Genomic DNA, 12,502 nt, shown 5'->3' on the forward strand with positions numbered 1-12,502 from the left:
CAGTTTTCAAAACTTTACTATGAAGCTATAATGAGACAGGGTAGTAGTAGCATAAGAATGTACACAGAACACTGGAACAAAAGATAGATTCTAGGAACAGACATATATGGTCAACTAACTATTGACAAAGATTCCAAACTAATTCCATGGGGGAAAAAATAATCTTTTCAGCAAAGAGTCTTTAAATAACAAAATATTTCTATGGAAAAAAAGTAAACCCTGACCTCACACTATATAAAAAAAGATCATCAATCTCAATGTAAAAGCTTAAACTATTAAACATCTGGAAACACCCGAGAAAAATGTAATGAACTTGGGATAGGAAAAGATTACTTACATAAAACACAAATCATAAAAAAAATTAATGGGGGCCAGGCATGATGGCTCATGCCTGAAATCCCAGGACTTTGGGAGGCCAAGGTGGGCGGATCACTTGATGTCAGGAGCTCAAGACCAGCCTGGCCAACATGGTGAAACCCTGTCTCTACTAAAAATACAAATTGGCTGGGTGTGGTGGTGTGCACCTGTAATTCCAGCTACTTGGGAGGCTGAGGAACAAGAATCACTTAAACGCAGGAGGCACAGGTGCAGTGAGCTGACATAATGCCACTGTACTCCAGCCTGGGCGACAGAGCAAGGCCCTGTCCCAAAAATAAATAAAATATAAAAATTAATTGCATTTCACCAAAATCAGAAATTTCTTCTCTTCAAAACACACTATTAAGAAAAGGAGGCTGGGCACAGTGTCTCATGCCTGTAATCCCAGCACTTTGGTTGGCCAAAGTGGTGGATCACTTGAGGCCAGGAGTTTGAGATCAGCCTGGCCAACATGGCAAAACCCCATCTTTACTAAAACACACATACATACACATACACACACACATACACACACAAAGAAAAGAAAAGAAAAGAAAAGAAAAGAAAAGAAAAGAAAAGAAAAGAAAAGAAGCCCCAACCGCGTGTGGTGGTGCATGCCTATAATCCCAGCTACTGGTGGTTCAGGCACAACAATCGCTTGAGCCTGGGAGGCGGACATTGTAGTGAACCAAGCGTGTGCCATACTGCACTCCAGCCTGGGATACAGCGAGAGACAGTCACCAAAACACACACACACACACACACACACACACACACACACACACACAAAAAAACAAAACAAAGAAAATGAAAACCCAAGTCCCAGACCATAAGAATATATCAGCAGTACATACAAGTGAAAAAGGAGTTTTTTGGTTTTTTTTGTTTGTTTGTTTTTTGGAGACGGAGTCTCACTCTGTCACCCAGCCTGGAGTGCAGTGGCGTGATCTCTGCTCACTGCAAGCTCTGCCTCCTGGGTTAACGCCATTCTCCTGCCTCAGCCTCCCTAGAAGCTGGGACTACAGGCACCGCCACCTCACCTGGCTAATTTTTTTGTATTTTCAGTAGAGATGGGGTTTCACCGTGTTCACCAGGATGGTTTCGATCTCCTGACCTCGCGATCCGCCCGCCTCGGCCTCCCAAAGTGCTGGGATTACAGGCGTGAGCCACTGCGCCCGGCCAGGAGTTATTTTTTTATTTTTATTTTTTTTGAGACGGAGTCTTGCTCTGTCGTCCAGGCTGGAGTGCGGTGGTGCGATCTCGGCTCACTGCAAGCTCCGCCTCCTGGGTTCACACCATTCTCCTGCCTCAGCTTCCCGAGTAGCTGGGACTATAGGTGCCCGCCACCATGCCCGGCTAATATTTTGTATTTTTAGTAGAGACAGGGTTTCACTGTGTTAGCCAGGATTGTCTCGATCTCCTGACCTCGTGATCCACCTGCCTCGGCCTCCCAAAGTGCTGGGATTACAGGCGTGAGCCACCGTGCCCGGCCCAAAAAAAGGAGTTATATACATAGAACCAGAAGTATAAAGAACTCTTAAAACTCAACAATAAAACAACAATCTAATAAAGAACAAAGGATTTTGAACTTTTCAAAGAAACAGATATTGTCATCTCTCTCTAAGCATAAGTACGTGAAAAGCTGCATAAAGCCATTAGTCACTGTGGAAACAAACTAGACCACAATAATTTAGCCCTCAACTACACACCTACTAGAATGCTGAAGGTAGGGCGACTATTCACAAAGATATGCAGAAACAGGAATTCTCAACAGACAAATGGATGAAGTGCAGCATTATTCGGAGAGTGGGCTACTATTCAGCAATAAAAAGGAAAAACCTTTTATACATATAATGACAACATGAATAAAGCGTAATAACGTAACAAAAAATGCCAAACTTAAAAAATTACATACTATATGATTTCATTTATATGAAATCATAAAACAGGCACAACTAGTCCGTATGACACAGAAAGATCAATACTAGCCTGGGTTTAGGGAGGGCAGGAGAATGACTGCAAAGTAATGTGAGAGAACTTTTTTGGAATGACAGTGGTTGGAAATTTGTCAAATTAAAATAAACACTTAGCATGGGGTGCATTTTCTTATACACATGCTTATACTATATTATATTGTAGTCTATTAAGTGTGTGATAGCAGTATATCTTTTTTTAAAAAGCAATGTATACACCTTAATTTAAAATACTGCTAAAAATGCTAACGAACTCCTGATTCTTCAACAAGTCATAATCTTTTTGCTGGTAGAGGGTCTTGGCTCGATGTTGATAGCTACTGACTGATCAGGATGGTGGTTGATAAAAGCTGGGGTGGCTGTAGCAATTTCTTAAAAGAGACAGCAAAGAAATCTGTCCCATCAATTAACTGATTCTTCCTTTCATGAAAGATTTACTGGCTGGGCACAGCGGCTCACGCCTGTAATCCCAGCACTTTGGCAGGCCGAGGCGGGCAGATCACCTGAAGTCTGGAGTTCAAGACCAGCCTGACCAACATGGAGAAACCCCATCTCTACTAAAAATAAAAAATTAGCCGGGCGTGGTGGCAGATGCCTGTAATCCCAGTTACTCGGGAGGCTGAGGCAGGAGAATCGCTTGAACCCGGGAGGCGGAGGTTGCGGTGAGCTGAGATTGCACACCACTGCACTCCAGCCTGGGCAACAAGAGTGAAACTCTGTCTCCAAAAAAAAAAAAAAAAAAAAAATCCATCTGTAGCATGCAATGCTGCTTACAGCATTTTACCCATAATAGAGCTTTTTTCAAAACTGTAGTCAATCCTCTCAAACCCAGACACTGCTTTATCAATTAGGTTGACTGCTATCCTAAATCCTTTTTTGTCATTTCAACACTGTTCACAATATCCTCACCAGAAGTAGACCTCCACCTCAAGAAACCACTTTGTTTGCCCACCTATGAGCAGCAGCTTCTCATCTGTTCAAGTTTTATCTTAAGATTGCAGCAACTCAGTTACATCTTCTGGTTCCACTTAATTCCAGTTCTCTTGCTATTTTTCTACCACATCCGCAGTGACTTCCTCTACTGAAATCTTGAACTCCTCAAAGTCATAAATGAGAGTTGAAATCAACTTCTTCCAAACTCCTATCAATGTTTATATTTTGTACTTTTATGGATCATGAACAGAAATCTTCATAACATCTAGAAGGATGAATCCTTTCCAAAAGGTTTTCAACTTTTGCCCAAATCCATCAGAGGAATCTCAATCTATGGCAGCTATAGCCATACAAAATGTATTTCTTAAGTAACAATACTTGAAAGTTGAAGACACTCCTTGATCCATGGGCTACAGAATGAATGCTATATTAGCAGGCACGAAAACATTAATCTCCTTGTGTGTCTCCATCAGAGCTTGGGTAATCAGGTGCACTGTTAACAAGCAGTAATACATTGAAAGCAATCTTTTTCTCTGAGGAGTTGGTCTCAACAATGGGCTTAAAATATTCAGTAAACCATGCTATAAACAGACGTGCTATCATCCAGGTTTTATATTTCCATTTATAAAGCACAGTAGAATGGATTTGGCATAATTATTAAGGGCCCTAGGATTTTCAGAATGGTCAATGAGCATTGGCTTCAGCTTAAAGTCACCAACCACATTAGACCCTAACTAGAGAGTCAGCCTGCCCTTCGAAGCTTTGAAGCCAGGCAGTGACTTCTCCTCTCTAGCTCTGAAAGTCCAAGATGGAATGTTTTGCCAACCGAAGGCTTTTTTGCCTACATTGAAAATCTGTTGTTTAGTGTAGCCACCTTCATCAATCATCTCAGCTAGAGCTTCTGGATAACTTGCTGCAGCTTCTGTATCAGCACTTGCTGCTTCACCTTGTACTTTTAGGTTACAGAAACAGCTTCTTTCCTTAAACCTCATGAACCAGCCTCTACTAGTTTCAAACTTTTCTTCGACAGCTTCCTCACCTTCCTCAGCTTTAGAACTGAAGAGAGGGCCTTGCTTTAGATTAGGCTTTGGCTTAAGGGAGTGTTGCGGCTGGACTGATATTATACATGCGACTCCTCCTTTCACTTGAACACTTACAGGTCATTGTAATGTTATTAATTGGCCTAATTTCAATACTGTCTCAGGAAATGGGCCCAAGGAGAGAGAAAGAGACAAGGGAACAGCTGGTTGCTGGAGCAGTCAGAACACACACAACATGTATTGACTAAGTGTGCCATCTTATAGGGGTGTGGTTTGTGGCACCCCAAATCAATTATAATAACAAAGATCATTTATCCCAGATAACTGTAACAGATGTAATAATGACAAAGTTTGAAATATTGCAAATTAACAAATGTGACAAGAAGTGAACACATGCTGTTGGGAAAATGGCACCAATAGACTTAATACACTTGCTTGATGCAAGGCTGCTATAAACTTACAAATTTTATTTAAAAGGCTGGGCGCGGTGGCTCGCGCCTGTAATCCCAGCACTTTGGGAGGCTGAGGCAGGTGGATCACAAGGTCAGGAGTTCGAGACCAGCCTGGCCAATATGGTGAAACCCCGTCTCTACTAAAAATACAAAAATTAGCCGGGCATGGTGGCGAGCGCCTGTAGTCCCAGCTACTTGGGAGGCTGAGGCAGGAGAATTGCCTGAACCCAGGAGGCAGAGGTTGCAGTGAGCCAAGATCGTGCCACTGCACTCCAGCCTGGGTGACAGAGCAAGACTATGTCTCAAAAAACAAACAAACAAAAAAAAAACAACAAAAAACTATACACATATACAATATCTGTGAAACACAATATAGTGAAGCACAATGAAATAAGCCATGCTTGTATGTTAATTATACCACTTTTTTTAATCACAAAAAATTAAGAAACGTGTTTTCCTAGGTTAATTTTTCAGAAGGCGCACGTACCTTATTGAGTGCAACAATGAAGGGACATTTTTTAGATTTGAGAAGGTTGATAGACTCAATTGTTTGGGGCTCCAAACCATGCATAATATCAACAACTAAAATGGCAATGTCACAAAGAGAGCTTCCTCTATTTCTCAGATTACTGTTGAAAAGAAGGAAAAGATCTATAAGTAGAAAATCTTGAAATACTTTTCTTAAAACTTTTAAACTTCTTTGTAAAACCCAAACAAACAGAGTATATGTATTAAATTGTTCAAGTACTATTAGCCCTTAAATTGCCAAATGCTCATATAACAGTCACTTGAATCGACCTCAAGTGGAATGAGCTAGTTTTAGAACCAACTAATATTTCTGATAATTTTGCTGATCAAGTTTTCTGTGTTAAACAACATGGGCAAGAGACAACAGCACAATATTCCACTTGTAACGGGTTTTACGGGAGACAGGCCTGGCATGTATTAGCACGTTTTCTGCTCCTTTCAAGCAGTAAAGACTTCCCTCTACAAAAAACAAGTATTCAAAGACAACACTACTAAATCAATGAAGTACAAAGGAGGATTGGTAGTTATAGAGATCAAATTACTACTCAAAGGTTAATGACTCCACTGAACTTTTAGACTTAATGGTTTCAAGTAGTTTGCTTGATGAGAAAAGACTCAAATTGGTCTTACCTGAAAGATTCATGCCCAGGAGTATCAATAATTAGCATTCCTGGAATCCGTACATTCTCTCTATCAAACTAGAAACAGTGGGGAAAAGTGCAAAGCTTAAGGAAGTCAGACATGAAAGCTTCTTTACAAAACAATCTTTTTGCCATAAAACTCTGGAAGTATCACTAGTCCCTTTTCCATATGAGTGACTTTAAAAACAGTGAGTTAACCAGCAAAGTACAATTGTCAGTATTTTCACTAAAATCCAAAGAAATTTTAACCAAAAAAAAAAAAATTAAATGAGAAAATATCTCCTTTCTTAGGGTCTTAAAACTATGACTGTAGTCCAAGTTTGAGCAGATTATTAAGTAAGTGGTGATACAAATCACAGGGCAGTCATCTGAAATAATCCATAGAAATCTGACATGCAAGAGGTGGTTCTCAGCATTGGGAAAAGTTACCTGGTCCAATTTTAAAGCAATTCTGACTCCAAATATATCCCAAAAGTATGTTGTAAAGTAAATTTACCACACTGATCAAAAATGTTAAAGAGTAAATGCATACCCTATTGTATTCAAATAATGTCATAAATGCTTGACTTTCTGGACAAAAGCACATAAATGAATGGAAATAACATTACAACTGATCTCATTTGGACATTCCCTTTTAGTATAAAAAGTAACACTGACCAACTAATTTCTCTCTCTCTCTCTCTCTCTCACACACACACACACACACACACACACACACACACACCTTTTTTGTATTATGCTTATCTACATTTTCTTTTTGCTAATCTCCAAATGATCTTTCAAAATTTGGTATCCTGATCTACATAAAAATAATGCAACGTAAAACATTTCAGATATGCATTCTGGTGGTCGTAAATCAATGTTCACTAAGCACCACAATTATTTTCACTTCAGTGTCTTATATACTAACAATAAGTAATTACAATTGTCATATAAAGGTTATCCCAAGAACTTTAATACAGGCCTAATAATAACCTTGTTCCTGATGTTCTAAAATAACAATGAGAGTTCAAGTTCTGGCAACTGATGGAATAAGGTGTTATGAACCCTCTTCTCTAGTGACTAAAACATAGAAATATTACTTAAAATAGGAAGAAAATAAATTATAAATTTGAAAAGTTATAATTCAAAAAAACTGTTCTAAAATAAAAATTCAATACTACATATTATAATAGAACACCACATAACTGGAAAACTCAGAACCAACACCAAGATGTAAAATGACCATATGCCTTGTAAAAAGATGAAAATCAGCTTATGATCAAACTTAACAGCAATACTTTATGCGAGAAGAAATTGGACACAGGATACTTAAAGAATGAAAATGTCAACCAAGGATTTTATATGTGGCCAACTGACTTTCCAGTATAAAGGCCACAAAATAACTCTTCAATATTTAAAAATTCAAGGAATGTTAATTCTTCTAATCCCTTCCTTAGGAATTGACTAGAAGACAAGCTTCATAAAACCCAATTGCAAAGAAACAAAACAAAAACTGGAGAGACAAAACTCATAGACTCTTTTTACATGCAGAACCAAGACTAAATAAGGAAAAAAAGGAGACATTAGCATGTAATAACATATGCTCTGTTTTTCAACTTATTGCTTCTCAGTTCCAAAGCTACCACTTTCACCTGCTCTGTGATAATGAAACTGAGGAATTGTTTCAAGGCCCAGTTCTCAGTCTGGGTAGTTTCTGTATTACATGAGCCTGGAATATCCTGCTATACCAGACAGCATGAATGCAACCAAAACTAGGACAACCATAATTGTATGAGAAAGATTCAGGAGCCAACCACTGGGCAAAGATGGGACTATCTCAGCACAATAATAACTGAAATGGACTAATGCACAGTAAATATGTTTAAATCCATTAGTTCATAATAATACAAAACAAAATCAGGCTGGGCACAGTGGCTCACATCTGTAATCCCAGCACTTTGGGAGGCTGAGGTGGGAGGATCGCTTGAGCACAGGAGTTCAAGACCAGCCTGGGCAACATAGGGAGATCCTGTCTCTATGAGGGGCAAAAAAAAAATAGAAAAAAAGAAAAATCATATTGGTCACTTTTTATTTTAAAAGCTGGTTAAAAGAAGGTAAAGGATCAGGTATTAATTCTACCTTTCCTAAATAACCCATCACTGAATAACCAAATAGTAGATTAGGCAACATTTCTCTATAGAAGTAATCCAATAATGGCTGATGGAGTTCAAGTATCAACATTTTGCAACTCCTAACATATTAAAAGGTAGAGATTATCTTAAAAAGTTGTGGCTGGACATCTTTGATTGGAAAGCTACACCTGGAGGGCTTCTGAAGTAGCCTGCAAGGTTCTACTGCCCAACAAAGGTGACACTTAAAGGGTGGTGTGCATTATACTGATTCTTTAAGCTTTACATTTATCTGTGTTACATCTAACATACATAAACTGAATACCTCCAAACAAGTAGAAAAATATGGGACAAAAAGAAAAGAAATGGATTAGATTAGAAGGGAAAAACAGTAGAGAACGAAACAAAATTTTAAATTATGGGGATAAATGGTATCAGTGTTAAAGCATGGAGGCGAATGACTTAACTGGAATAGTGGCTGCCTCTGGGAAAGGGAGGGAAGGAAATGGAATGTGAGAGCTCCTATAATATGTAGTGTTTTATTCTTTAAAAAGAATGATCTAAAGCAAAATAGGCAAAATAATACATATTAATTCCGAATGGTGACTATATGGAGCTGTTACACTAGTCTCCGTCCTTTTTCTATGTTTGAAATAGTTCATATCTTAATTTTTGTAAGAGATTAAAATATATGAAATACAATGTACTTACATTTTTAATCATCTTAGTCTGTTCATTAATAGCTTCAAGAGGAACATTGGTGGCCCCAATTTGTTGTGTGATACCACCTGCTTCACCGTCTTGTACATGTGTGTGACGGAGCTATGAGAAGACAGCAAGTTCAGATTGGTATTTCGACATAGAAAAGATAGCAGCAAAAATAATAAGAGATTAGCAACTTCTTTATTGTAAGCAGAATTGCCTATATATCCTATTGGTCTCAAAAGTTTTTTTTTTTTATAAGGTACCATTCACTTATTTTCAAAATTCTATCAATACATATAATAGTTTCTTACTTTATCTAGAATTTTTGTCTTCCCTGTGTCCACATGCCCAAGTACGCAGATAATAGGGGCTCTTAGCTTTTCGGTATTTACATTTTTACTATGTTCAAGTCGCCGTTTCTAGGAAAGAAAAAAAAATCAAAAATTAAATACATCAAATCCTCACTATCCTTATTTTCTGTTTTGCCTTGGCAAAAGAATGCCACAGCCTGCATCCAAGTTCTCTGTTGATTTGACTACACATAATTGCAATTTATAATGTGAACATTACAATCTAATTCCCACCACAGCACCTTTGGACAAGGAAAAACCTGTTTAGATCTCACAGTAGCACTGCTGAATATGAATAGGAATATTATAAAGTGTCATTTCAAAATTTTTGAATACTTTTGTACATAGTTACTTTAATGGAATAGAATGACTACGAAACGAATCAATCTTCCCATAATACTGACTATATAGAGCAACCCTGAATTTGTGTGAGGATTTACATAAAAACAGGTGAGCGTGCACATTTTTAAAAATTCACTGCAGCCTAAGAATTTTAAAGATTTTTTTTTTTTTTTTTTTTTTGAGACGGAGTCTCATGCTGTTGCCCAGGCTGGAGTGCAGTGGCGCGATCTCGGCTCACTGCAAGCTCCGCCTCCCGGGTTCCCGCCATTCTCCTGCCTCAGCCTCCTGAGTAGCTGGGACTACAGGCACCCGCCACCGCGCCCGGCTAATTTTTTGTATTTTTAGTAGAGACGGGGTTTCACTGTGGTCTCGATCTCCTGACCTTGTGATCCGCCCGCCTCGGCCTCCCAAAGTGCTGGGATTACAGGCTTGAGCCACCGCGCCCGGCCAGAATTTTAAAGATTTTTAAAGGCAATGTATTACACACTTTTATCCAATATACGAACGCTATAAAACTTCTCAAGGAGGAGACCGTTTATTTAAGCTTCAGCTTAAATAAGTGTAACATGTCCTGACTTTCCGAGGTTCTACCACTCCCATGAACACCAGCAAGGGCGAGAAAGCTTTTCCTCGAACCACAGTGTGCTTCCTGTTGCACTGACCGAAATGCTTCAGCTTTCTGAGGACCAAAAACACATGCCAGCAATAGTTTTTCTTTGAAATGACCTTTCAAATAAAGTTGGCATTCAAATTAAACGCCTGAAGCAAAAACTATGAAGTAATGTCATTTACAAAACTATTTTTCATCTAAAAACCATTTCTGTAAGAACTCTTTACTTGCATTTCTAGTACTAGACATTAGATTTTTTGGTAGAAACTGAAACTGAAAAACTCTTTAAAATACCAAAAGTGAGATGCCAGGGATGAGTACAAAGTAGGACTTATTCACTAGCAAACAGTAGTACCCAACAACCTCACAGTACATACAACTCAAATTCAAACATCATGACTTTATCTGACATGGCGGACGACTGCCTCTCTCTCCCACACTTAGTGAAGTATCAAAATTTTTAGAGGGCAATGAGTTACAAACCGACTCAGAAATTCTAAGTATACTGAAGCAATGACAGCACAAGAATACAAATCCCATTCCACAATGGAGATTCTGACCCAGGAATGGAGTGAATTTCAGAAAATCATAATACGTAGCAAAGTTTATGGATCCATGAAGTTTGTTATGGACTGAACATTTCCCCAAAATTCCTACCTTGAAGCCCTAACCCTCCATATGACTATACTGGGGGCTAGGGCCTTTATTTTTAAAAACATGAAGCTCATACACACTACCATTAACTAATCTAGGGAGTAGGATAATTGAGAAGCTCTTCTGCTTTATACTTATTTTGTTTGTAAATCAGCAAGCACAGTACAGATTTTCCATCACTCTCTCGAACATGAGTATATGGCAAGGGAGCTGGTGGGAGCAGGTGCTATGGGAAAAGACAGTCGTAACGGAGGTGCCAGTTGGGGAAGAATGCTACAGGCATCTAGCAGGTAAAGGCCAAGATGTTGTTCGATATCATACAAGGAAGAGAACAGTCCCTGTCCCCAACAACAAAGAATTATCTGGCCCCCAAATTTTAATAGTGCCAGGGCTGAGAAACCCTAATTTAGAATAACAAACCCTCTTAGTCCTTTAAAAATTTAGACAATTTATCCATACTTAGACTTTACAGGAGAAAAGGCAAATGTTGATATATAGGTATTAAAAAACTGAAAAATTAGTAATACACAAAAAGGAAAGCTAAAATAGTTTTTAGCTTTAAAATAGTATAATATCCTCAAGCAAACTAGTTTTTAATGTATTATTTACATTAAGCTGACAGAACTAAAGAAAACTTTCTCTTGAAGCCACTGAAATCTACGGCATTAAGCAGGAAAAATACAGAAAGCCCATCAGGCATTGGACTTTACTAAACAGAAGCCTCATCAACCCACCAGATTTAAACAACTGAAGTGATCAGATACCTCAGGGCGACTAACCTAAATATGTGAGGCAAACTGATGCTTATAACTGCTTATAACTGATGTTTATAAGCAGAGGGCACATGCTCAGAATACCTCTGCATACTTTCAAACTATCACTCCAAGAGCACATTAAAATTTGGAGAAAACAAGAAAAAAATAAAGTAGTCACACCATTCTATCTCAGGTAAGAGAGGGGGGTCCTTGGGTAAGACCAGTATCGAAGGCCAATAATATTTCAACATTACAAAAACTGAAAAGTATTCTATTCTTGAGGATATATAAAGTGCTGTTCAAAGCCTTTAGTTGTACAGTTTTAATAATCACAGAGGAGTGAGAAGAAAGAAAGTAAAGAGAAAGGGTAGAATAAATACCTCAATCCTCCGTTTTGCTTTGTCATAAGCCCTTTCTTCTTTAGACCGATCATCATCAGAGTCATATTCAGAATCTGAGCTCATTTCTTTACTGGGTTTTTTATCTAATGTCTTCCCTGAATCCTTCTCATCTGACACCTTTTCATCTTCCTCATCACCTTCACTGCCTTCACTTTCTCCCTCCTCCTCCTCCTCTTCTTCACTTTCTTCATCTTCCTCTTCCTCTTCTTCCTCCTCCTCTTCTTCCTCTTCAGGGTTTTCTTTTACTTCTATATGAACTGTGTTTCCTTCTACTAGAAAGGCAAATATATTTTTAAATAAATAAGCATTAATATGATCGATTTATATCAAGATAAGAGACTTTAAAGCAGGGGTGTCCAATCTTTTGGCTTCCCTGAGCCACATTAGAAGAAGAATTGTCTTGGGCCACACATAAAATACACTAACACACTAACACTAATAATAGTGGATGAGCTTTAAAAAAAAAAAAAATCACACAAAAAAGTCTCATGTTTTAAGAAAGTTTACGAATTAGTGCTGGGCCACATTGAAAGCCATCCTGGGCTGCATGTGGCCCACAGGCTGCAGATTGGACAAGCCTGCTTTAAAGTAGGGGAAGGAAATAACGCCTGGACCAGAACTGTTTCAGATTTTTTAAAATTTGGAATATT

The 12,502-nt window shown here is 38.4% G+C and overlaps 1 protein-coding gene across 2 annotated transcripts in view; it reads right to left on the reverse strand.

Moving 5' to 3' along the window:
- The window catches only part of LOC105490089 (eukaryotic translation initiation factor 5B), a 62,991-nt gene that overhangs the window by 12,437 nt on the left and 38,052 nt on the right, over window positions 1-12,502 (reverse strand). Inside the window, exons 10-14 of one of the 2 annotated variants that reach the window (XM_011755393.3) lie at window positions 11,832-12,121; window positions 9,052-9,159; window positions 8,747-8,857; window positions 5,914-5,981; window positions 5,243-5,384 (exon numbers count right to left, since the gene is read on the reverse strand). In XM_011755393.3, coding sequence (XP_011753695.2) covers window positions 5,243-5,384; window positions 5,914-5,981; window positions 8,747-8,857; window positions 9,052-9,159; window positions 11,832-12,121 — 719 coding nt within the window. Of the gene's footprint in view, window positions 1-5,242; window positions 5,385-5,913; window positions 5,982-8,746; window positions 8,858-9,051; window positions 9,160-11,831; window positions 12,125-12,502 lie in introns of both variants that reach the window. The other variant, XM_011755392.3, reaches the window with a different exon arrangement.

This window comes from Macaca nemestrina, chromosome 13 (genome assembly GCF_043159975.1).
Source record: "Macaca nemestrina isolate mMacNem1 chromosome 13, mMacNem.hap1, whole genome shotgun sequence".
NCBI classification, from domain to species: domain Eukaryota; kingdom Metazoa; phylum Chordata; class Mammalia; order Primates; family Cercopithecidae; genus Macaca; species Macaca nemestrina.